Raw genomic sequence first — 27,886 nt, forward strand, 5'->3', positions numbered from 1 at the left:
GCTAACTAATAAAATCTGTTCATCCTGCCTTTACACGAATTGATAATATTTTGCAGATGGCATGGAGATGAATCATACAATATGGCAGATCAGTAAAATTTTAATAAATCTATAATATATATTACTATATATATTCTTTTCTGAATTTTGTCTACCACTATATTGTATTTGTTTTGCTAGATTGTATAGGTTTCATTTTCTTAAAAAAAAAAAAAAAAGGATATTTTGGGCAGGTTACACAATTTCTGCTTAAATTATCAATTTCAGGAGAGTTAAATATTTTTTCCTGATGAAATCGTAAATTGTTTTGATTAGACAGCTGCAGCAAAACTTTCTTATTTTTTAGTTCCCTCCTTTTAAAGCATCATGTCATCTTGGATATTAAATAGTTGATCTTGTTTCTATGAGGAGACAAGATTCTCTTTGAGTGGCAAATAACTCAGAAGATGGCTGTTTTTCTTGTATTGCATGTCTATCACTGCTCTCTCTCTCTTTCTGTTCAATAATTGGTTTTTAATTTATTACTACAGAAACTTAAATACTGTTTATATATATATATATATATATATATATATATATATGTATATGTATAATTTGTTTAGAATGTTATAGAATCCTTTGTAGATGCAGTTTTTATAAGTTATTGGTTAATGCTATGGCCGTACAGTAATTTGTGGATCTGAATTTCTATCTGTATTTGCTAAATTATATGACTTATTGAATTTCCTAAACTTTGTTTTCCTCTTCTATTTATAAATTTACAACATAAGTGATGCGTTTTACTAAAATATAACCCCATAATATTTAATCAAAATAACAAATGGGGGGGGGATAATAGTTAAAATAAATTGATTCACAAAAGTGTATACTGAATATTATTTTGGAAATGTTATGACTTTTGCCTGACTCGTGTTTCCAATATATTTCTAAAGAAGAGTAGTTTAAATAAAAAAATTGTTTGAAAACATATATATATATAATGTAAATGTTAAGATTTAAGTATGAAATATAGCTAGGATAGTATGAAATTTGATATGAAACAAATTTTATGTCTGCAATTTCTCATAAAATAGTTTGATGAAAAAACACTTAGTTTTTGTTTCTTTGCTTTTGTAATTTATATTTACTGTATTTTTGTGTGCTAAAAATTTTTTATACTAAAAAGTAATCATATGTTCAAACTTATTGTATTTCAATGAGGAAATATTTTGTTTTCTAAAGATGTTCATTAATTTTCAATTTTTTCATAAAGTAGGAATTATAAATTTTCATTTTATTTTTAAATTGAGAAATTGTAGTTATATTTGTTATATATTGTGTGTCAAAACTATATTCCTCTTACAAATCAAAGTATTTGTGCACTCTGCCTAAGATCATTGGCACTTTTGTTTACAATCAACTTATTGTTATTCTCTTTACAAGTGCTGTTATTTTTTGTTATTTAATATATGCATATTTATACCGTTTTCTGGTTCTTTCGTTAGTTTTAAACATTAAGCTACATTGCTATAGCTTTGATTCTCATTTAACTTTAACTGAATGCTGCATTTACTTTAAAATAAAAAAGTAGGGTTTCAAATTGAAGCAACTGTTTAATATTTGATAAAAGAACATTAAAACAGTAAAATTAAAAATTTAAGAATTATGCTTCAGTCACAAAATTATTCCATAAATGAATTTTTCAAGTTTAGTTTCTCCTGTAGTTGAGGTTTTTATATGCATGTAAAACTGTAGCCGAAATTTTTACTGACAAGGGAATAAGGTAACTACAAAAATGCATTTTGATTAATATTTATCTTAAATAATTTTAGTGAAAATGAAATGTAGCAGCAGGCTTTCCAAAATTTGTCCTGACACACTGCATTTTTACTACCATTTTATTACTAATCCAGCTGACATTACTATTATTATATCAATTTTAATGACAATATTTGTGCATTTTGTCTGCTTTTCATATAAGTGGTATATATTGTCATTCTCTCTGCACTCACTGATTATGAACCTTTAACATGGCTTCTATTTCACGTTTGCACTTGTGGCATGTTAATTTAGGAGCTAAACATCTGGCAGCAATTCTCAAAGTATGGTTCACTAGATTTATGAATCTGTTTTTTTTTTTAGTTTACTTTTTTTTTTTTGTTATTTTTATGTTTTAGATTTATGTTTACTATGTAACACAGAATAACAACTACATATAAGATATTTACTTTTTAAAAAAAATGGCTGTGGTTGAAAAATTTTCAAAGTAAAATTAAGTTTTCTTTGAGAAAGGTATATTATTTTTTTTTTTAAATCTCATGATTAAAATGCTTTCTTTTTTTTTTTTTTACTATTTACAAAAATTGGGAGTGTAAAAAAAATGTTATTTAAAAGTAAAATTAGTTGATTAAATGCAAGTTTAATTATAAAAATGATGCATTAATGTTGATTTAAGAAATATTGAAAATGTGTACTTGGAATTCTGATTGATATTTAATGTCTAAAAATGTCCTATGAGTCAAATATAAAATGAAATGTTATTAAAAAGTAATAAATTTATATTTTTTATTATTTAAGTTATGATTCAAATTTACACAATTTGTAGTTTTGGAAGATTATTTGAATGGATAGTTTCAATATTATTTGAGTAACTTAATATTAGTATTTAATGTTTTATGATATTAATATATTGCTAAGCTGAAATTTTGTAGTGTATATTACATTTGGCATTTTTTATACAGCTTTTTATCGTACAATAGCTAGATATGTAGCTATGTCATATGCCTGTAGTAAATGATTTGGAGTTCCAGATGATAAAAATATTTTGGATTAACCTATATTCTTATGTAAAAATTTATAAAACATTTTTTTTCATGTATAAATATGTAAATGTATCCCTTACATCACTTCAAACAAATGGTTAACCATTGAAACTCGGCTTACATAATATTCATACGTAGATATTAAGGATATAACTTTTCTTTTCTTCCAATGAAATTATTAGAAATGTTGTAGTGAATTTTATAATGTCTAAAGTATTAAAATAACTAAATTAAGACAACTTAAGATTTATTTATGAAGAATTAGTTTAGTTATGTGATCTGAAAATATTGACAATAATTCTGTACTTTTTTTCTTTTTTTAATTGCATATGAGTAAGTAATCGTTTCTTCCCGTCTTATATTCAATGTTTGCTATTTTTAATGTATATGTTAGTTCTGATTGGCAAAATGAATATCGCTGGACTATGGAATTAACTATGCCAATTCAAATCCTATTTGATGTATTATGTGTAATTACACACCAATACCATTAGAAAAAGATGTGAACATAATCTCCCTACTACAAAGTGATGAGTAAAATAATGACATGTGTTTAACTAATAGTATAGAATTTATCAGTTACAGTAGGTTATGTGGATTAATGTATACTTCTGCTTGACAACATAAGGATGTGCCGAATTCTTATCTGATCCTTATTTTTCTATATTCCCAAAGTTATGCTATAGAAATGCTGATTATTCCAAACCTATTCATCTTATCTGGTTAGAATTTTTGCATGAAGAGCATCAGAAATTGAAAGATTCCCCACAATGAACAAAGGCTAAGTTATCATTAAAAGTGTAACTTTTACCTTCTGTGACATTGACATCAGTTCTAAGTTAGATCATGATTAAATGCGCTACTTTATGAAAACATAGTGACAAATCAATGAATTGAAAACCATAACCTCGTTGGTGGAGATAAAGTACCTTTTTATATATATATATTTACTTTTTATTTTTATTTATTTTAATGATTAAATAAATGTTAGACAATTCATAAACAAACACAACTGTGATATCCCATGTAAGCTATATAAATTATTTTTATAAGAATTAAATCTATTATTTTGTTATCTGCTTAGTATTATGTCTAGATTTCTTCCTGGAGTGGCTAATTATTTGATATTCTATTATAAAATTGCTGTTAAGATTGTATAACTAACAGAACTTATTCTTTTAGTAAAAACATGATTTTGCTATTAGAATTTATTAATAAAAACAATGTTTCAAACTAACAGCTTTAATAATTGTCTGTATTTTTGAGATAAGGTGTTTTCATTGATTGAGATTGTCGGACTGACTTCCTCATCTTGGTTGTTATTGTCACAACGTTTCGGCCGTTTTGCCCTCCGGCCTTTGTCGGGTGTTTTGTATCAAGCTGTTAAGAGTATAAGAGAGGAGAATGAAACCCAAAAACCTCCAACGGTCTGCCTACCATACATACGAGGCATCTCTGAAAAGATTCAGAGAATATGTGCCCCCTACAACATCAGGACGGTATTCAAGAGCGAGTCAACACTCAGATGACACCTGGTACGAGTGAAGCCCCGCATGGAGGATAACATGACCAAAAACTGCATATACTCCATCCCATGCAGTTGCAGAAAGGTTTACAAGGGTGAAACATGCCACCCCCTTATAGTAAGGGGGGAAGAACACCGAAAAGCGGTAACTAAAGGGGAGACGGAAAAATCGGGTATAGCCAACCATGTCTGGATGGAGAGGGGGGACCATCGCTCCCTATGAGATGAAGTAAAAATAATAAACAGAGAGACCCACTGGAAAGTGAGAAAACTTAAAGAAACAGCTCACATGCTCGGACAAAACAACCTACTGAGCAAACCAAGCATAGAGCTGAATGCAATTTGGACACCTCTGATAGAGAGAGAAAATCTTGAATAACAACATAGGTTTAACATTAACAAAAAAAACAACTAAGAATTGTCCTAGTGACATATGGCCGAGTTGTCCTAGACGTTGTATCAAAGTTTACAGTTACCCAAAGGTGCTGAGTTCAATCCTGGACGTGAAAAAGTAACATTCAAAACAGAGAATCAGCAACTATGTCCCAAAGCCTAGCTGGAGTCCGAACACGGTACCCCCGTAATAATAATAAAGGGTTGGGTTCGAGACTCCTAACAAACGGTTCCCCAGTTCGATACAAAACACCTGACGAAGGCCGGAGGGCAAAACGGCCGAAACGTTGTGACAATAACAACCAAGATGAGGAAGTCAGTCCGACAATCTCAATCAATAACAACTTTAAAATAAGACAAATGAAAATTTAGGGTAAAATCCATTTGAACTTTAATTCAAATTTGTATGAAATATAATTTTAAACGTAGATGTTTCTCCTTTGAGCATGATTAGATATGGTGTCACTAAATTTGTCTCTTGGTGAATGTCATGTAAAAATGCTTGTTTTCTGTGGCCAAAACATGTCCCTCAGCCAAGTGCTGATGGTGGTAGAATTAGTAAACGTTTTTTTTTCATAACACTGTGTAGTTACTCATAAAATGTGAGTCTTTACTCATAGCTCAATTCAAACATTAAATTGTTTAAATGATGAGCACTCATTCAAATCAAACATTAATTTGATCTATTTATTTTTAATTAATAATTTACATTCCAATATTACTGATAACTTTGTCCACTATTTTTTAAAGGTTAATACATAATTAATTTATAAAACGAATTGTTATTGCACATGCGAAATTTTTTGAAAGAGAATCAACTTCATTCACAATTCTTTTTCAATACCACATCCTCATCTACGTATCATACAACCTTGATCTTGTCAGATCATTAAAGTGCAGTAATGTTGAGCTTGGTCAATAAATACTTAAATGGCTGACCATTTGAGAATACCATGAGTTGTAAAAGTATAATCCATCTCTCCTAATTCTAGAAGGAAATCACTGAAATAACACCAATCCTTCTTTCTAATCCCAGCAGTGTTTCTGGTTATCTTGGATTTCTCCCTTCATTAAGCAATGAGAGGGGTCAGAAGAAGTGGGGTTAGAGATGAGTCTTTGATTAACTATGCACTTCTCATCATTCAGGTGCTCGTTTGAAGGATATGCATTGTCCTTCTAGGCAGTAGGTTAATCAATCATACATGGAGTTCCCATCATTGAAACTTGAGGAGCACATTATGATATTTTATGTCATCCATAAGATCTGAAAATCATTTAGTAATTTAATTTATCATTGGTAGGAGGGTCTAATGGTAAAGGTAATTACAAGACCTGCAAATATATATATATATATATATATATATATATATATATATATATACAGCATAATCACATTGACACACAGGTTTTCATTAGATCACATAAGCAACATTGAACCTGGCCAGTATCAGATGAGTGACCATTTTGGAATACCAAGCACTGTATGTATGAGAATGTCAACACTCCAGTACCGGTACAATCTGCCTACGGTGAATGCCACTGCTGCTGCAAGGATGCATGCAAGAAATCTGTCATTAATTGACAGATTCCTTTTTGAAAGAAAATGCATCTGATATTTTATAATTGAGGATGTTGATGACATTTTGATGTGATGAGGATTCAAAGTTATTGAGTTTCAATATTTGTCAAAAAATTTTTGCTTTTAAAATTAAAGGAAAACCTTTTTAAAAATGTTATTCTACACAGTGTTATTTTATGAACATTGCACACGCTATTTTCTTTTCGGTTTTCTTCCAATAATCTTAAAACTATGGATGTTGCATGTTCTTTATGGGAAAGACAACTCTATAAGATTTGTCATGTTTTACATGTATGTATAGATGCACGTATTATCAAAAGAAATTGTAGATTTGGGGCAGTTTTTAAAAACTTGCAGAAGCATCCTTATAGGATGTGGATGTATATTTAAAATATTGAAAGCAGTTTCTAAGAACAATGCCACATTTATGTGATTTAATCGTTGTCAATTTACGACCATGAAAAAAAATGCCTTTCTCCATTCAAGTTTATCACTTTCAATCATTTCACATCTTTTACTCTCATTTCATCCTTTAAAAAAAACTAATCATTTTTTATTTATTCATCAAATGTTCACATTCATAAAACTCTTTGCATTAATCAGAACATATGACTCATCAAAGACAAAATTCTGATTTGAAAGAAACATGGAAGAGGCTGACAGAAAACCATACAATTTGTACAACATTTGAAAATTACTTAATTTTTAAATCTGTTGCTTTGAATTATTTTTATAAAATCTTTGGAAGTGAATAAACTGTATCTAAGTAAATTGTGTTTCAGAAATGTGTCAAAATGATTTCAAATTGATTAGAATTCACTCAGGGGGAATATAAATTGAATATAAAATGTTGTAAAAAATATTTTATCAATAAAATTTGCATTCTATGACTTTTCTATTTCTAAGTATTTTTTATTTTCATGATATTATTGATAGTATATATATCAAATCATTTGGAAACCTACAGTAACACAAATAATGATTATTTTAGAGTTTTATCCAAATATTAAAGACTGCGCCTAAAAAGAAAATAAACAAAATGGAACAAAAAGTTTATTATGTATTTGTGCATTTGGTTTTAAAAAGGCAGCACACCAGAAATAATGCGAAGTCATCATTTTTTTTTTTTTTTTTTTTTTTTCAAAAAAAAACAGAATAATGCATTTCAACAGGGAAATAACTTCTATCATTTTCTGCTTACATTAAGATCAATGAATGATCAAGGGACATAATTCAACATGCAGTCTTCATAATAATACTGACTAGAAATAGTTTATGGATCAAATTTTATTTTATAAAATAAAATTACTGGATGAATTTGCATAAATTTTGGTGTACAACTCTTTTTGTTTTTAATCTAATAGGTAATTAAAGTTTTTGTGCAATTATAATTTTTTAATATTGAGGTAAAACTGAATAAGTACCCAAAGAATTTATGTAGAGATAGTAATATCAGCATATCAGCATGCTGACACTAACATTTTTGATAACATTTCTTTGCATATCTTCCAGTTATATATTAGATTAAATTTGGTACTAAATTGTGTGACAGTTCCTTGTTTTGAATTCAATAAATTCTAGAAGTGCCCATCTGATAAGTCCCTGTAATGAGAACATCTGTGTACTTTTGCTCTCAACCCGTAACCTAATTGTACTATTTCTCAGTGTGTAGGGTAGGGCACTTCTACTTCTATAAATTTCGAATTATAAATAATTTTTTAAAAATATCCGTTTCATCAAGAGATGAAGAGAAATGTTATATTTTTCAAAGATGTCAATCAACTATTGAAAACATCAGCAACATTTTTATATATAAATAACATTTATTGACATTAAAACAATGAACTACTTACTTCACCAGTTTCTTTGATCACGACATCCTTTTGATAATGTGTAATCTCAAAATTAAGGGGTAAAAAAACAAACTGTTATCTCCCATTCTATCTATCAAACAAGCACACAAGGTTCTCAAAGTTTTAGTATTATGTAGTACATTTTGTTTTGAGTATTTAAAAATAAAATAGTTTGCTTATTTTATTTTGATATTTTATAATTTTTATTGACACTAAATTTATAATACATATTATGCATGTATTATTTCTTTAATCAAAATATTTTTTTAATAATCCCCCCACCTAAAAAAACTGTAATAAATTTTGTCATTTTTTAAATAGAACTTTTTAACCATTTAAAAGATTATGGGTTGTTGTTGTTAATAATAATATAATAATAAGTTTAAAGCATTTTAAAGTGATTTCTATTTTTCAAGACCCCCCCCCCCATCTTTTTTTTTTTTTTTTTCAAAAGGACTAAGAATTTTGAGAAGTGTTATTAGTGATAGTCTAGATAGACTAAAGTGGGAGAATATTAAATCCATGGTTTTCAGGCTTGTATATTGAGGCTTTACTTCAATACATGCACTACTGATGCTACAAAATCAATATAGTGTTAAGGTTCCAGCAGCTACTAATAAAGAAATTATTGTTTGTGCAGACATCACTAAAATGTTTAAGCAATGATTTACATATGAATATGTATAGGAAATGTTACACTTGTGTTAATAAACTTGTAGAACTTCATAGGAAAAGTACTCTTCAGTAGAGAAAAGAATTCTTATTTTGTGAATTAGTGGGATTTTAAAACTTGATTAGAGCATGCAAGAGCTGTACAAATTATTTTAAATCTAAGATTTCCATATTAAGTTAGAAAAATTTCTCAACTTTTACACCATTTATCGGAAATTCCTAATTTCCAATTTCATGAAACCAGATCAATAAATATCTTGTGAATGTTAAGTAGAAATATTTAAATAGAAGCTAACAAATTTTTTTTTTTAATTAAAAAAAAAAAAATTTTGTTATATATAATTTTTTTCAAACAAATGGCCAGGGAGAAATATTTTATTTAGTAACTTGCTATTTAGGATAGTAGTTCAGTGATTTATTTAGGTATTTCCTCTGGTTAATTGAAAAGCAATCATTATGTGGATCATAAAAAATTGCTTCCATCTTTCTTTCTTCCCAGCCAATATTTATCTTACCTATTTTTGCCATTTTGTTCAATGGTGTAATTCTTTTTTTCTTTTTTTTTTCTGACTGTTTTATCATTACACCTCTTCAAATCCATCCTTGACAGTTGCTGCTACCTTTACATACCCATCCTTTCTTTTTGTTTACCCCCACCGATCCCTTTTTTCCAATACCAGCCCAAATTTCAAGGCACTGTAAACCATATCCTTTTGTAATGGTTTGTAAAATTTGGTCTGCCCCTTACTGAAGCTATTTTGCACTATTGTTGATGGTTCTGGGAAACTGCTCTTCTTAAATGCCTTACACTCACTATTTTTAAAGCACCAGAAAGAATTGTCTTCTTCATTGCAAAAAAAAAAAAAAAAAATGAAAGCAATGCATTCAAACAATCGCAAATCATTTGTAACAACTTGATTTTATTTTAATACTAAAATCTTTGTAACCAAATATCAGATTTATTATTCTATACTTTAAAATAATATCGTTTTAAAACATTAACAACCTTTGTTTTGGGTTTTTTTCTTATGCTAATTTAATTAAAAAGGGAAAGGTTTGTTTTTGTTGTGATGATAGCAAAATCCCACCCCTTCACTTTAGCAACCACTAGATGCCGAAAAGCTTTCTACTTTAATAGTTTTATTTCCTCAAACTGCTAGACTTTGGAATTCCCTCCCTCCTTCCTGCTTCTGTGACTATACTAACATGCAGAAATTTAAATTTAATAAATGCTAGAAGTGCCCATCTGACAAGTCCCTTGTAATGCGAACATCTGTGGACTCTTGCTCTCAACCGGTAACCATCTAGGCATGACCTAACATAGTAGCCCCTTACATCCAAATGGCAGTATGCCTTGTATGGAGCGAATAAGAGTGGTGCCTTGTGTGATACGAAGCAAGGAACTTGTGGGTAAAGAACAGATATTATTGCTGCCCCTTCTTTTGTTTTTTTTTTTTTTTTGTTTTTTTTTTTACTTGTATTCACTCCAAACAGGGCAAATTCACACTGAGACATAATGGTCTACTGTGAATTAGGGACCATGCCTACAAGGACACTACAAGTAGGGAGTTGGGCAGCGAGATGTCTGTTCACATTACATTTAAATTTCTGCATGTTAGTATAGTCAGAAGCAGGATTCAGAGAGGGAATTCCGAAGTCTAACAGTTTGGGGGATGAAATTTTCGTAGTTGATGGCTCTTGGCATTGGGGGACTTCTACAGTGAAGGCAGTGAACTTTACTGCCTATCAGGTTAGTTAAGGATATCTACGTCAGGATGGTATCAGTGCTAAGTGTTCATTGAAGCACATTCCATTGAAATACTTGTAAAACAAGCACAGGGATGCAACATTGCAGTGATGGGACAGGGGTTAGAGTATGATTGACAACGCAGGTCCTATTAGATTGGAAACTCTATTTTGGACTCTATCCAATAGAGATTAACGGTTGATGGCCCATATACAATTCTGTTTTCACACCCTGTCAAGCACAAATAACTCAATCTTTCTTCAGAAGAAGTTAAAATCAAATTTTCTGACAAAAGAAAAAGTAACAAAGTGCAACAAGTCCTGTAAAAAAAAAAAAAAAAAAAAAAAAAGATATGTACATCTAATATATTGTCTGAAAGGCAACTTTAAACCTGAATATTGTGACTATCGTCACTACGCCTGCTAATGAGCTGTTTCACAGAGTAGAAACCAGGACAAAGAATGCTGCCTTCACAAAGATCACAATTTATACTTGAGTGAAAAACTTCTCCAAAACAGATTTCAATTGCTGTTGATGTATGCGAGAATCGATTCAGTATACCAAGCTGTCAGTCAGTTAGAGTATGTCTAATTGCTTGGATAGCTGAATCGTAAAAAAGATAATTACCTGCTCACTTTCTCACAGTGGTAGAAGTAGATTTCCTTTCCTCTGGCACAAGAAGGTGCAGTCTCTTGTTGGCTAATATGATTAGAGGGAGATTATTCTTGACATTTTTTATTTTAACGCTGTAAAATTGATTAGATATGTTATAAATGCCAATGCTACTTAATGTTTTTTGTGTGTGTGTGTATATATATATATATATATATATATATATAATTGCACATTAAAATAAAATCAAGATTTGTTATTACAAGTAATTGAATATGTATTATACTGTAACTAATCAATAAGATTATAATCTAAAGAAAAATATTAAATAATTGATTATCAAATTTAAATGATTGATTCAAACAGCTCATTAAATATTGTTTTGATTTATTTTATAGTTTCATAATTGAATAAACAACATTAAAAAAATATTTTTTTTTACAATTGTTTTCATTTTGTTTTTTTATTGAAGACTTTGGTATTTTGTTCTTTTAAATGTTTTACTTTTTACTTATGATTTTCCTTCAATATTGAACATTATTTTCTGAAACAATTGTATTCATTTACTGATTTTATACTATTATCTATATTGAGGGTTTTTATATTTACAATGTTTTATTGTATTTTCTGGCCTTTTATTTCTTCTTTTTGGTACATTTTGGCATTAGTCCATAACCTGAGGTTCAATCTCTCGATTTGCCTTTAAAGGCCAATAAGCTGACATATATTTGTCATAATCCATCCTCATAAGTAATCAAATTTTGTTCAGTTCATTCATTGTTTTCAATTTTCTCATAATATTTTTAATTATTTAACTGACAATCCATTCATCTACTTAACCTTTATCCTTGATAAGCAATTACTCATTAGTAGGGAACAAATCATAAGAAGAAATTGAACATGGGATATAAACAGTTTACACTTGTCCATTGAATAAAGGATAGTTTGAAATTGCATAAGGTTATCAACTACAACAGAAGTCATTTGAAGAAAGCCAGAAAATAGACCGATCATAACATTGTGAACATAATAAATGAGGATAATAGCTTGAAATCTCTAAATAACATCTCTGCTTACAATCAATTGAATTTATTTGTTAATTTATATTTTGTTGTTTTTACAAATACTTTTGTTATTGATAAATTGTTTTTAAGATGTTTTAATGAATTGGTACGTATATAATTTTAGCTTGTATTTAAAAAAAAAAAGTTCATACTCTTTTCATATATGTCTAAGACTATTTAAAAAAAAAAAAAGTGGAATTAAATTTTTACAAGGTTTTATTTTAATTTTTTATTTCATATTTATTTATGAGAAATGTTTACTTTTTTTACTTTTAATGAATTTTTTTTTTTTTTTTTTTGTAACATACTTTATAGTTTAAGCACTGTTACTTACAACATTTATTAATTAAAATAAAACTTTTTAGCTATGGATAATCCTAATATGATATATGTTTCTCCTATTCTTCCGAACATTAGCCCAATTTAATAATATTATTTCTGCAGAGATAGTGATGTATGTTCGGTCTTTATTGCTTATTGATCCTTTGGTTTTCTTTATTCCTTCTACTGGCTTCTTTTTGCCACTTGTTTTGCTAGAGAGAGTGCTATCTATTTATGAATGCCTCTCAATGTCATTAATTTAAATCTATTTTACAATTTATGCCTCTACCACTGTTCTCACTACTGGTTTGTTGTTGTTGTTATGATGATGATGATAATAATAATATGGAGAGATAAAGGAGAAAAATGTTATTTGAATAATCGAATCTCCAATACTAATGATTACTATGATACTATCCCATTGATTACTGTACACACAATAACCCTTATCCCCGAGTGGCTTCCGGGCCTTGATAAGTGGTGGCTACCATGTAAATAAAAAAAAATTCATGATTGTCTTGCTTTTATAACTAAATGAATGTTGAAACTTTTGGAAATTGATTATCTTAGCTGGTTTTGTTGCTTTAAAGTTTTTTTCTTATTAACATTAAACTATTATTGTATCTAAGAAAGACTTGATGCATGGCTAACCAGACTCGGAATTCCAGAGGATTATTTATCCCCAAGAAGAAAATAAGAAGCTTATTATATTTATTGAACTAATACTGGTTGTCATTTCATCTATTCAAATTAATCTTTGTTTTCTTTATCAATCAAATTTTGATTGAAATGTTGTACTTCAACAATAGTAATTTCGTGTTCCACAGTTGGTGGTCGCTTAAGTAGCTCAATGCTTATGACATTGAAAAGAAAATTATGGGGCTTAAAATAGATTAATAAAATTTCAAAGGAAATAGGGTTATTTAAATGGTAACAAAAACACTGTTGAAAGTTGTCCAGATCAGTTGTCTGAATGCCAAACTTTATATAGAAGCATGCAGAGCCTGTACTACTGACCTTTTAACAGTTTCATAATAGTGTTCTGAAAGCTTCCTTATTTTGTTTTTATCCCTCAAATTGATGCTGTAAAACAGATCTCTTATTATAGTAACAATGTTTATAAAACAAAGTTTACTGCATTAATGTGACCAAAATTTAAATCCCAACAAACTTTTAACTTTAAAAAATTACTATTAAATTTGAAAAGTTATTCCTTATAAAATAAATAATTCATTTAAAAATGTTGAAAACTTTATTTTTTAATAAATGAATAGAAAAATTAACATTGATTCATTTGCAAAGAATAGTTTCCTAGTTGGACTTGTATCATAAATTGTGTGGTAGAAGCATAAATTGTTTAATGCCGATATTAAAAGCATAATAATTATAATTTAGCATCTTGTGAAAATCTATATCTTAACAGGAGAAATAAAGCGAGATAAGGTCATTTCTTTTTTAAATGTCATGAAACAAAAGAATGTTGATATATGGATGCCTATCATATCTTATTTTGCACATCAAAGTATTTTATCTTTTTATGTGCACAAAAATGAATTTAGTTTTTATGTTGTAATCTGCAATATTAATCCTTCAGGTGCTTTATATAATGTGTGTGTGTGTGTGTGTGTGTGTGTGTGTGTGTATATATATATATATATATATATATATATATATATATATATATATATATATATATATATATATAATTGATGGTTGTTTTCAATACATAATGTAGTTGCTCAATTCAACTACCTTTTGGTTAGGTTTTTTTTTTTTTTCAATTTGGAAAATGGTGAACAATTTGAAACATTTCAACAATTTTGATTGAAGATCCATTGCCATATTAGTTAATGCCTTAAGCACTAAACACTTGTATATGGTGGCATTATTGGTTGCTGGTTTGTGTTAAATTTGAATTACAATCCTCAAGATTATGGAGAAGTTCACAATTCAGTATTGGATACTATTAAAGGGCTACGTATGATAGACATTCGGTTTTTAGAAACATTCATTCAGATTCTTAACATTTAATTAATCTGATGTAGGTCTAGAGTGGCCAAAACTCAAACTTAACATCTAATCCATGAATAAGTACTCGGTCTTTGATTCCTTTTACATATCTGATATTAAAGATTTCTATATGAAGTGGGTTTCAGTAAATTCATGTATTTTACTTGCTACTAATTTTGAAAAAAAAAAGAATCATAATTATTATTTAGCTTAGGATATTTAATTTGTTGACTGATGGGCAGCTTGTGATGAAACGTATGTTACTTGTGCCTATTTTTTCTATAATGTGTAATTCCAACTAGTCACTTAAATATTACTGGTCTCAATGGTCTTCAATATAAATATTTGATAATTGATTATTGGCAACTCTTTTAAGATGAAAGCTACTCTGAAATGTTTACTTTTAATTATAACTGAACAATTAATAAATTGTTTACAAATAAATTAATAAACAATTAACAGAATCAACCATAACTATTGCTAGATAATGATTATCTCCAAGCATTTATTTTCATTCAAAACTTTTTCCTGTTATTTCTAAATAAGTGTAATATTTTCATAAAGAATTTAATAAATGTTATTTTATTTTAATTTTAAATTCTCATTCAACAAATAAATGGTAAATTTAAAAAAGTTTTTTTTTTTTTTTTTTCATTATAAATTTTGATTTACTTCAGTATCAGTTTTTAATTTTTTTTTTTTTTTTTTTCACAGCTTGAAGAATTAAAAATCAGTGAATCAAAGAAACAAAAGATGCAGGAGACAATAGAGGGTGAGTAACATTTCTTTCAATATGGTCGACTTGATTTTCTCTTTGAGTTACAATCTGTTTCATAAATTTTACTTTGCTTTTTTGGCCACCATAAAATGGTTGAAATCTAATAGACCTTCTGAGTGCACTTAAGAAAATAAATTTTATATATAAAAGCAATAATTAAAATTGTTTTTGTATTATTATTATTATGTAGTAGTAGTAGTAATTAAAAAATAAATAAATGCAAAACACAAAATATTAAATGGTAATATTAATCCCAATTTAAACAACAAAGCTAAGGAGATAAAGACCTGTAATTCTATTCATAAAATAAATCGTCTGTTACAACAAGCTACTATTACAAGAGAAAATTCAACCCCAAACAAAGTCTATATAAGTATCACTGAAAATGATTTTTTTTAAGAAGCATTTACCGATCATAAATACTATTTTAATAATTTGGTATGATAAAAATAAAACTTCACTTTCCTATCACCTCTGGGACCTAACCACAAACAATAAACATCAATAGTCAAATAAAACATCATTAGAAAGCTAACATCGACGGATCATCACTAAACACACCATGTTACCTCTGCCTAAAGAAAAAGTTTGAGATAATTAAATTTAGTGGGAGGGAAGGAGCTTAAAAACGTGAAACTTCGATAAATTGTAGGTATAATAAGTCATGCATTGTTAGCAACCTACATATAACCTCTTGAATCTTATAATAATCTTATATAAATTAATGACCATAAACCATAATCTAATTTATTAACCTATAAGCTCTATCTTACCATTTTCTAGCGTAGATGCCTCCCTCCATGTAACCCTTTCCTTCCCTCATACAGAAAGCATTCCAAAAGTAATGCCTCCTATTTTTTATTCTGTCCAAATGGATCAGAAGGTTGCAAATTGCATTGTTATGATGACTGAACTTATGCATTAATGACCTGAAAAAATAGGAGGCTTTACTTTTGGAACGACTCATATGACAAGTGTGTTCCGGATGCTCATGCACAATCATCATTCATTGCTGGCAAAAGTGCATTGAGAATGTTGGTGATTGTAGAAAAATAAATTCTAGAGCACAAAAGGTCGCTTATTTTAATGGTACCACTCCCGTCTTTGTAACTCTTCCACATTTTGAATTAAAAACAAAAAATAGGCGGCTTTACTTTTAGAACTACTCTCGTATTATATTTCATTGCTTTTGGTATAAGCATTCTTTTATTTGTTTATTTATTTATACATATATGTTCTATTGTGCCACAATACCAATTGAATTATAATTTGAGTGCTTCTCTTGTATTTATGGAATTACTATTATCACTATTTTATTATCGTCACTATTATTATTTTATTACTACCATTTTTATTTATTACCAACTAGCATTTCAGCCCGGCGTTGCCCAGGTGTTTGGAGGTGTATGTTCAGCAAAACAAAAAAAAGTGGTAGTAGGAAGGCAGACTCTAACCCATACTGTGAAGGAGGAAAAGTACGGGAAAAAAACCCTGTCAAACCAAAAGTGACATAGGTTTAAATTAAGGCTAGACAATCGGAAATATCGGCGAAAAAAGCGACTCCTACCTGTAGAAAAGTGCCCAGTTGAGGGTGAAGAAATTAATGTTTTTAGCCAATTTTTCAGTATTTGTCGTCTGAAGAGTCAAGCTTCAAAACTATACTTATCTTGTGAAAATCCGTCACTTCTGTCAAAAGTTTTAGGCAGACATACAAACATACATACATTTATATATTGGTAGCTCAAATTTTCGACCCAAACCAATTAAAAAGTTTGCCCTATCTCTGAATACCCTTTATGTAAAATTTCAAATGTTTAGACCAGAAATTGTCTGAGTAATTTGGTAGAGACTGCAGAGGTCAAATTTTTTTTAAATTTGACCCCTATTATGACCCATTAACATTTGTTTTGGGCTCAAATCAAGTTGTTAAGTTAGATCCATGTCCAAGGAACCTATATCTGAAATTTCAAGTCTTTAGACTTTTTTTTTTTGCTTAGATACTGTCTGTTTCCAGAACTCCCAAATATTTGTAGGTGTCTGTATTCAAAGGTTTTTGTTAATATTTCAGCCGTTTTCATTATTTTATTCATTGTAGCTTCTCAGCCATAGCTCTTCAAAGTTTTTTTTTCGGATTGTTCTTAGTGCTCCTACAATTATTGATGCTATCTTGACTTTCTTAGTCTCCCATTAGTCTTAGGAGCACCTGTTAATCATGACCTTCAGATCTTCTGGGTCCATGTTGTGTATTTATTTGATGCATATTTCATGTTGTGTTGTTTATGACAACACTAAGCTTAGAATTGCTTTACTTGTGGTTCTGTCACAAGGATAGTGTTTACCTCCCATCTGGATCTGAGGCAAGATGCACTATCACATGTTTATAAAAAACATGGACAGGCATTAAGAAACGGTGCACAAAAAAAGAAACGCTAGGTATATGTACTTACTATAAGTTCTCATTAGCTCTTTTTTTTATTTAAAATTCCCCCTCCATTAAAGTTTACGATTTTGCACAAAAACAGACCTTTAATTCTTTTTAGAAATATTCATACTTTGGATAACAACACCAAGTTCACTTCATTTTTTTATCCTAGTTTGTTTTAGATTAGCACAAAGCCTTTTGTAACTCGATTCTGATCGATTCAGTATTCAAGTTACTTGTACATGGAGGAAGGGAGGGGTGACCCATATGTGGTGTTTTTCCCCTCTTTATGATTCAAAGTCATTATTATCGATTTAATGTATGGTTAATAACATTTTTAAGAAAACCATTTAAAATCCAATAAATTGCTATAAAATAATTAAAAAAAAAATAATAATTTTGCTTGAGAACAGACCTTAATTCTTTGTAGAAATTTCCATACTTTGAATAACTACATCAAGATTATTACAGTTTCATCTTAGTTTGTGTTAGACTGCCATATTATTGATATTGGTTTTACTACTGTTAATAAGACCAATAATACTACTACTAATAAAAATCATATTTGTGACATCTATAATATAAATCTCACCTGTCTGTTTGAATGTATGTATGTATGTTTGCATGTTCGCCTAAAACTTTCGACAAAGGTGGCGGATTTTCACAAGATTGATGTCATTTTGAAGCTCAGCCCTTCACACAACAAATATCGGAAAATTGGCCAAAAACATTAATTTCTTCATTCTCAACTGGGCACTTTTCTGCATAGAGGGGGGAGGGGTCGCTTTTTTCACTGATATTTTCGAAAGTCATCCCCTCTTTTCGATTGTCTAGCCTTAATTTAAACCTTTGCCACTTCCAGTTTGGCGATGAGCGCAACAGCAAAAACGTCACTTTTTTTTTTTGTTCTTTTCCTCCTTGGTTGTACGGGGAGGGGGGGGGTCACCCAGGCTTGTACAGAATAAAAGGAAAGATATTTTTTAAATGTAAATTTTACGAAATGTATAAAACCTCTTGTTCCTCCTAATAAAACTTAGAGCAAGAACTTGTCAAATGCGAAGAACTTTCCTTTCTTCTCACACATACTCTACATCAAGCAGAATTAAAGATTATTTTTTGGAACTTCTCATCTGTGGAACATATTACCATTGTTTCCCTGAGGTCTACAACATGGTTCTATTCAAATATAATGTCAATAAATATTTGTCATAAAATGCCTCCTGTCATTAAATGTTTATTCCAATCCTTTTATTATATTCATCATTAACAATCTGTTCATGTTATTAACTATTAATAGCTTATAGAATTGACAGGTGACACTCATTACTTAAAAAAAGAATAGAATTCAACTTTTTAATGAGCATTTTTCATTAATCTTATACAGCCTTATTTTGTTTTTGTATTTTTTTTATTTCATTATCAATTGTAATTTTCAAAAATAATGTCCATAATTTGCAAAAGATGTACTAATTTAGAATTCAGTTGGAGAAGTTGAAAATATACACTATTTTTATTCAATACTTGTAAAAAGTTTTTCTTTTTCAAATTTTACTTTTTAAATTGACACATCATATGACATGATTTTTGGGTTATATAATATATATATTTATATTTATTTGTTTTAAAATATTTTTCTGTCTTTTAACATTTTTGTAGAACTTACTACAAGATTGGATAAAACTTCCTCTGCTAATGAAACTATCAATTCTGAAGTGAAGATACTCCGTGGATCAGTTTCTGGTAAATATCAACAAACATTTCCACAGCAAGTTTTCCTCTCATTTTCAGTATTGCAGACTCGAGTATATATACTTTCTACAACCTGATATTGAATCTGAGAAAACTTAGTTGTAATATATATATATATATATATATATACTGGACTTCACTTTTAAATCTTTCACTATTATGATCAGATGTATATTTTGCCACCTCTCCTAGGGTTAATACTAGTAAAATGAAGAAAAAAAAAAATTGAAAGTCTTACTTTGAAAATTACATTTTATTTGTCAAATGTTTCAGCTTTTAAAATAAACGATTTTATTCATTAAAACAAAAAATAATGCATTTGATTTTCAAATTTCTTATATATATAATCATTTATGTGATTTGTTAATAATTTTGAACAAATTAAATCATACAGAAAAGCATTTTATCTTAATGCTAGTTGAGAATAATTTTCCTTCAATGTGATGGCCCTATATGGGGAGCAACATATATATTTTTTTAATTTTGTTATTCACGGTTGTGCTGATGAGTTATAAATGACAAAACATGTATCCTTTGATAATTATATCTGCTCTCTCTACCTCCCTATCTCTTTTAGTTCTCTATCCTGAAAATATTTTTTGTCTCAAGTATTTGAAGACATTTACTTTCCAACAAATTCATGGCATAAAAATCTATCTTACACGTAACATTGTTATCTGTAAAGCCATAAAACAATTCATAACAGTACTCTATAAAAATAAAAAAGTGCAATAAGATATATTTTAAAGAATATGCTTAGGGGTTCATTTGAGCCCCCCCCCCCCCAAAAAAAAGGTAGGTACTGTGTGTGTCACTTTTAAAAAAAATGTCATGAAACGGGTTTGAACTTTTCCAACTTTGTAACCCGTGTACGTCAGGAATGAATAAATATTCACATGGGGATTTGTTATAAAATGAAGTACCACATCTAAGCTATCACATCATGTCAGGTTCATTTCAACAATGATGATAATTGTGATGTAATGATTATTGTGAGAACAGCGACAATGAAATCTTTTATTACTGCCTGTAAACATAAGTAATACAGTAAAAAAAAAAAAAACTATAAAATTTTATTACACTTACATTGATTCTTTGTCATTCTGCGCTAATATTGATGTCAACATAATTTATGAATGTGTTGCGATCATCCGGATCATCATCAGATTTTTCACTGACAGCCGCAATTGCCTGTGACTAAGTTTTCTTCCATGTCTTGACAAAGAGCTTTTTGTTCATCTAGAACATCATGGAGATAAGGGGGTACAAACGTGAACAGAGCCTTCACATTAGGCTAGCTCCAAGCAATGGGACGTAAAGATGAAAGCCACCTTCATAAACATTTGATTTTGATAGTACTGTCAAATGCATTTTGACTCCTGCTCCATGTAGCGGAGTTAAAAAAAAGTATCGATGCCTCTGTTCAGTCTCGAAAGACAAAGGATACCCTCTGTAGAGGCAGCTGCGCATGTAATTGTGTGGCAAGGGTTGCACAATCTCCAACCACACCTCTCCTGAATTGGCATTGCTTGAGTCCAGTGACAAGGAGAAGTCCAGGACGACTGGAAACAATGCCGAGATAAGCGGAGAGCACATACAGCACCTAGAAGTCCCAAATGGTCACCCATCTGGTACTGGCCAGGCTCATTGTTGCTTAACTTTGTTGATCTGACAGGAACCGGTGTGTCAACTTGATTAGGCCGTAAAAAAATATAATGGTATACATAACTCGTTTTTTTTCTTATATATGATGCTTGGTACTGCTGTATCATCTTGGGGGACCTCACCTGTACTTTTTACTCTTTTATGGAAAATGATTGTAAAACCGTTTCTCTTTCAGACATTGCTAGACAGTTAGAGAGCAGCAAAGAACGTGCTGAACAGTTAGCTGATGACAAAGTAAAACTTGTAAGTAAACTTTTCGGTACTTCAGTGGAATTCCATAAGTTAACAGTCTCATTTTTGTTCTCTTCTAATCATGCCATGAATCACTTCCTCTCCATCATTCCTTGCTGCTCCATTTGAACTGTTATCATTATCACTTGCCTCCTCCTCCATTTACAATTGCAAAAACCTTTTTATACCTAAATGTTGAATAACATATGAACATGCACACATATTTGTGTAACTGTGTTTTTTATATATGCTTGATTATGATTGTTGTTGTCATCCTCTTGATGCCACTACCACCACCATCATCATCATCATCCCATTGTTCTTTGCTGTTGACAAGTGTATGTACTTACTATTTTAATCACCATTTAACCAAGTGGTGTGTCTGACAATGAACAGGGAAGTTCTGTTTGGTTCCTGTCTTGTCCATGACAAAGCACTGTGCATGCAAGGCAAGCCTTTGGCTGGACTCTTTGCAACTCTTCAATAGCATGAATGAAATGCTTTTAGCACAACTCATGGATTTATAATTATGTAAATATTAAGAAAATGCAAAAGAATGAATAGGGTGTTTAAGTTTATTTGGGTTTTTTTTTAACTGCTATGAAGGAATAAATAAATAAATGACATTAGTTTAATAATCGTTTATATTCAATTATTTTGTAGGTGCTTAACAATAGGCAATAAATTTTGTTTTTAACTGTTATGAAGGAGAGAAAAGATGATAATTAATGACAATAAGTGTTTTTTCACTAGTTATTTTGTCAGGCCCTTTAAAACAAATGTAATTAGTTTTTTGTTGTTTTTTTTAAGTATTTTCTATTATTTAATATTGACTTTTAAGATAGTTTTAAAAATCTTTTGATAACTTATAAGATTATTGTGCCAAATTCTGAAAGTTAGAACCATTTAAGCTGATGAATCAAATTTTGCTTCTGACTAGCCATTTTTCATTTATTATCATATTGGCATTGGCAATATAGCTTAATTATATTGTATTTAAAGTGACTTAGTCTTGACCAGACTACTATGAATATGAAACATTTTTGAATAAGCACTTAAGTTACCTCCAAAACGTATAACAGAATTAACCCTGCTCCCCACAATTTAACTTAAATATTATCATAACTTTATTTATTTATAAGCTATAAACTAATACTAACTTCAAAAAAATTGTTCCAGTATAGGAAAATAATGAAAATGCGAGACTAAACCACTAAAATATGGAAACTCATAACGTACAACTTATGTTAGCCATAATGAATAACTTATTAATACATTAGACATTTGAATTCACATATTTATTGTATAAGAAAAATATTAGCCTAGTGGACAAATAAATACTTTAAAATAATAAATTTGTATTTTCAATATATATTTGGGTAAATATCAAAATCTAACAAAACAGAATAATTGCAAGAGCCATTACTTTCATTATTCATATTTAGTGCATTGATATTGAATGTATGCACAGAGGGATGACATCACTGACTTTGTGCAAAGATTTGAAGGTGCCTAAAGAACCTGAAAATAAAATTCAGCAAGGTAGATAATTCATTTTATATTGGATGTAGTAGTTGTCTATTTTTAAGTTTCAAAACTTGCAAAAAAATTAAAATAACTTCACTGCGGCAGTGCTGATTAGAGAGCTCATAATAAATATTTTTTTAATGATAATCATTAGAAATTTAATTTAATTACATAAAAGAAAATATCTTCAAAAGTTAATTTTAAGTTTTTCCATTTACAATTAAATCAAAGACGGAAGTTAAGATAGAAAATGGATAAGATATAAGGAGACATATAAGAGAATAGGGAAAATATATATGGAGAGGCATCTAGAAAAATATGGAACTACATAAAGTACAGTGAAAATAATAGGAATAAAAGTTTAGAGTAAAAATAAAAACTGTAGTCCAAACATTAAATATTTAGCAAAGTAAGATATATATATAAAACATTTTTTTACACTTGAGAGGTAAAAATCAAGTCAACTAAATTATCAGATCTTACTGTCTTTATTTATCATTCGCTTTCATAACTTCATAAACAGTTAAAAGATGATCTCCTAGACTGATCAATCCAATAACTCCAATGTCCTTATATTTCCAGAACTAGCACAATAGCCTCTTCTAAAACTGAAATGCTTTTAGCACAACTCTTAGATTTATAACTTTTTAAAAAATGCAAAAACATTATTATTTTGGAAATTGTCATCTTTCTAAACCTACAGAAATATATGGAAAGACGTGGTCTAAACAAATTAAGCAGGAGAAAGAAATTTTTTTATGTTTAAATGGTTCATCCTATTTTGTCTCCATAATATTTCATTTTATGAAATATGTATTTTATCATTATGTATATATAAGTGGAAAAGAACCCCAGCAAAATGCTTATTTAAGAAAATTTTAAAAATAATAGTCTAACACTTATTTATGTTTCGGAAGATCAGAATAACATTGATACCGTTGGTTTTAAATCCAAACAAAGGCGATCTATAGTTGGTGTCTTGTTTATAACTGTCTACCTGGATTTTTCTGGGGAGGTGGATATAGATGAAGGTTGATGATTCTAGCAGAGCAAACTAACTATAGGTCCCCTTTATTTAGATTAGAAGCAGATGGTATCGATGTTGCAATTTTCTGTTGTGTGTGTGTGTGTGCGCACACACATATATATGTATATGTATAAGATTTTTTTTTTATATCACATATATTGTAAAATGCGGGATGCATTCACTAAGCTATTCTAGTTTCACTCCAAAATGTTTCTCAGTATGTGAAAGATAGATGGCAACAGTCTGAGGAACCTTTTGGGTGAAACTAGAGTTGCTTTGTAAACATTCACCATATTTTACAATTTTTTTATTGCTCCATTTTAACATTGAGCACTATATTTCCCACCTATTTTTATCTTATTGTGATCATCATTATTATTAGATAAAAATAGCAGTTAAAAATAGTGCTCAATTTCAACAAGTATATGCTACTCATCAGCCTACTTTAACAATAGTATATATAAATTTCTAGAATATGCTCATCAAAAGATAAGGTTTGTAAAAAAAAAAAAAAAGTATTTCAAGTTGCAAACAGTTTTTTTTTTCTTTTTTTTTTATTCCCTGTTACTTCCATAATACATATAATCTTTCCCTTGATGTTTAATCATTGTTGAAATATGTTTTTTTTTATGCCATGGAATCTGTGGGGTTTGAATGAACTGTTATAATGGTCCATCACCGCATCCATTGGTATTCTGACAGACTAACCCAGGCTTCCTTAAACGAATGACGATGAAGAAACTGGTTATATGCATGGACCACTTTATTCCCCCCCAGATGGTGAAAGGCTAAAATTAGCAAAAGCTAATTTGTAATTGCGTTTCAGGAGTATTTGCATTAAATACAAACTAAATTTAATACAAACTAAACTAGTTTTTTTTTTTTTTTTTTTTTTCTTTTCAGAAAAGCAACATTATTCATATTAAATAACATGAAAAGTAGTCAACATTCGATCATGTGCTTCATTTAAATAATCATATTGTATAAATTCCAAAATTCTATTGCTGGCAGAGGTCCCCCCCCCCCATATTTTCTAGTTGGAATTCTTTCTAGAAAGATATTGGGTACTTATAGGAAGCACCACGTGAAGGTTGCCAACATCCTAAGTTAAAGTGATTTGTAGAATGAAGTGGATTTGAATTTGGAACATCCAGGTTGTCAGTCATTCTGTCATTAACCACATGACCACCGTCACCTCCTGCTGCATTTAAATATGACATCCAAAATGCTCATTATTTGTGACTCTGGGGTTAATGTTGTTTCAGAATATATCTGCTTGTAAGAGTTTATTCTCAAAACCCTTATAGTACATTTGCAGCATATTTCAATTCTATGGACGTTTGAAGGTCAAAAAATTCTATGGACGTCTGAAGGTCAAAAAATTATATTTTCATAAAAAAAATTAACTTTCGACACAATATGAGTTATTTCTTTTTAAATTAATTTTTTTGCAATGCATCTCGAGCAATCCAATCTTTGAAAAAGGTCTGGAGGGGGAGGAGGAGGAGGAGGGGGGATAACATGCATTCAGACATGAAATTGTCTTTGCGTATTAGATCGATACTTGTAATATGTTAAAAAGCCTAAAATGTTTAAGAATAGAAATTTTTAGTATTAAGTGTACTTAATCATCTTCTAAAGGTTTACTATAATCTGATTGCTAAAAAGATTTTTACGGAGTCATTTATCAAGGCCAAAAGAACACTCAAGGATAAAGGTTAATGGGAGGGATGAATTCTCAGTTGAATGAAGAATGTTGTGAATGTAAAATGCTTATGTTGTGTAGAAGAAACATTTCCCTAGTTTCTCTGTTGTGCTTTATACAATATGGCATACATCATTTTTAAACTCATTTTAAAATTAGACAAATCCGATCTTCATACTTTTAACATGGCATCCACAACATATTTTAAATTTTTTAATAAGGTAGTTTTAATGATTTAAACTAAGAAAAAATGTTTTTATTTAAATATTAGTTATTTTCATTTTATAGCTTATTTATGTTGCAAGAAATAACATAAATCTCCAAATTGTACTTTTTCAAGATCGGATTTGTCTCTAATTTTTAAAAAATTTATTTTGAAGACTAATACGTATACCACATTGACAGAGCACAAAGTAAAACCTTGGGAAATGTTGATCTTATTCTATACAACATAAATCATCTGTTCTAAAAAAAAAAAAAAAAAAAATTAGTTCAGTTTTAGGTTAAATCCTAATTTTCTTGGACTATACGACAATTACAAGTCAGTTTTTGCTAATTTTAAACTTCAGCCTTTCACCGGTCATGGAAATAAAATAGTCTATGTCAGAGGATAAGAGGATATGAACATGCAAATAATTTTATGGAATAAGACCACATGTCTATTGTGACACCTAAGGACATTTTTCTTTCATAAAACTATTCACATTTACTTTTATGCATAAGCAATTAAATGTGATTTAGTTTCTATAGTGAACGTAAAAGTGAATTTTTCCAATTTATTTGATAAATACCCTAATTAAAAAAAAAAAGTGATGTAAAGGTTAACACCAAACACAAAATACACTTAGGCAAATTTATTTACATCAGCAATGGTCTAATTGTGTTCCTAGCAAAAGGCCAAGAATTAAGCGTTGTGTCAATAACGCTAACACAAAAAAATCAACCAATTGCAATTATTTTAATGTATTTATTAAGTGTTATACAAATATTTAAAAAGAGAAATTACTTTGTCTTTAACTTGATATATATAGTGCTTACTGTTATAATAGTTCTTTGGTTAAATCTTAATAAACCAGAGAATGTGCTTTGGTTTTCATTAATCAACCATTGTTGTTCATTGTTTGTTTTTGTAGTAAAAATGTACTTTATCTTTGTGAAATTGTCATGAAGAATAACAACTAAATACAATTCACACCTCCAAATAAGTTGGTACGAGGATTGTTTCAAAAGTAAAGCCTTTTATTTATTTTATTTTTTTTTTTATTAACTCGAAAAGTTGAAGAGCTACAAAGATTGGAGTGACACCATTAAAATGAGTGACCTTTTGTGCTCCAGAATTTATTTCTCTATATAGTCATTATTGTTCTTAATACACTTTTACCAAGAATTCAGTAACACGTCTCTACTTTTGACATGTTCATGATAAGGTGCTTTCTTAGTCTCATACCGTCAATATCTGCAACAAAGATAAATTTCATATCATGAATGCATAAGTTTAGTCATCATAACAATGCAATTTGCAATTCCCTCTGATCCATTTGGGAAGAATAAAAAAAATAGGAGGCATTACTTTTGAAATGTCCCTTGTGGGTGTATATATATATGTATATAAACTAGTGGGAGATAATCCCAACAGAGTAGTCTATTATAAGGAAAATTTGCAAATAAAAGCATAATATTTATTTATATATGTAATATAAAAGATCAGAAAAACATTGGTATTGTCAGTTTCAAATCCAAAACAAAGGCAACCAATATCCGGTGCCTACATCAAACTCTCTTCAATTAATTATAAAGTTTGGTGTGTGTGTCTGTTTCTCATCTGACTATTTGCATATAATCATCCTCATAAGTTTTGAATATTTGCAGTTTGGCTTTTTTCTCTGCCGTAGAAAGCAGCCATTGTAACTCTTAATCTTATCCATTGCAGCTGTATGTGATGATCTGATTTGTTTACATGATTTTTTTTTTTCCGAATGCCTTTCTTCTCCTCCTCCTCCTCCTCCTCCTCCTTCCATTTACCATCATTCATCTCTTTTTTTTTTTTAATTTTAGTTTTTGTGGTGATTGTTGTTGTTATTGCTGCTATTGTTGACCAGTATCATCATTTGCCATAATTGTGATCAATTGAGATCTTGCAAGCTTTTATATCTGCTCATTGTCACACTTCATTGGCTGCTGTGTTTATTATAGATTTGTGCTATG

General features: G+C 29.4%; 1 protein-coding gene across 25 annotated transcripts in view; it reads left to right on the plus strand.

The window, feature by feature from the left end:
• LOC145246641 (uncharacterized) overlaps positions 1-27,886 on the plus strand; it is a 370,950-nt gene that overhangs the window by 278,313 nt on the left and 64,751 nt on the right. For all 25 annotated transcript variants that reach the window (XM_080108757.1, XM_080108775.1, XM_080109282.1 and 22 more), the window contains 3 exons: positions 15,292-15,349; positions 19,434-19,517; positions 21,367-21,434. In XM_080108757.1, coding sequence (XP_079964883.1) covers positions 15,292-15,349; positions 19,434-19,517; positions 21,367-21,434 — 210 coding nt within the window. The remainder of the gene's footprint in view (positions 1-15,291; positions 15,350-19,433; positions 19,518-21,366; positions 21,435-27,886) is intronic.

This window comes from Euprymna scolopes, chromosome 1, assembly GCF_053919585.1.
Source record: "Euprymna scolopes isolate OS-2025 chromosome 1, ASM5391958v1, whole genome shotgun sequence".
In the NCBI taxonomy this organism is placed as follows: Eukaryota; Metazoa; Mollusca; class Cephalopoda; order Sepiida; family Sepiolidae; genus Euprymna; species Euprymna scolopes.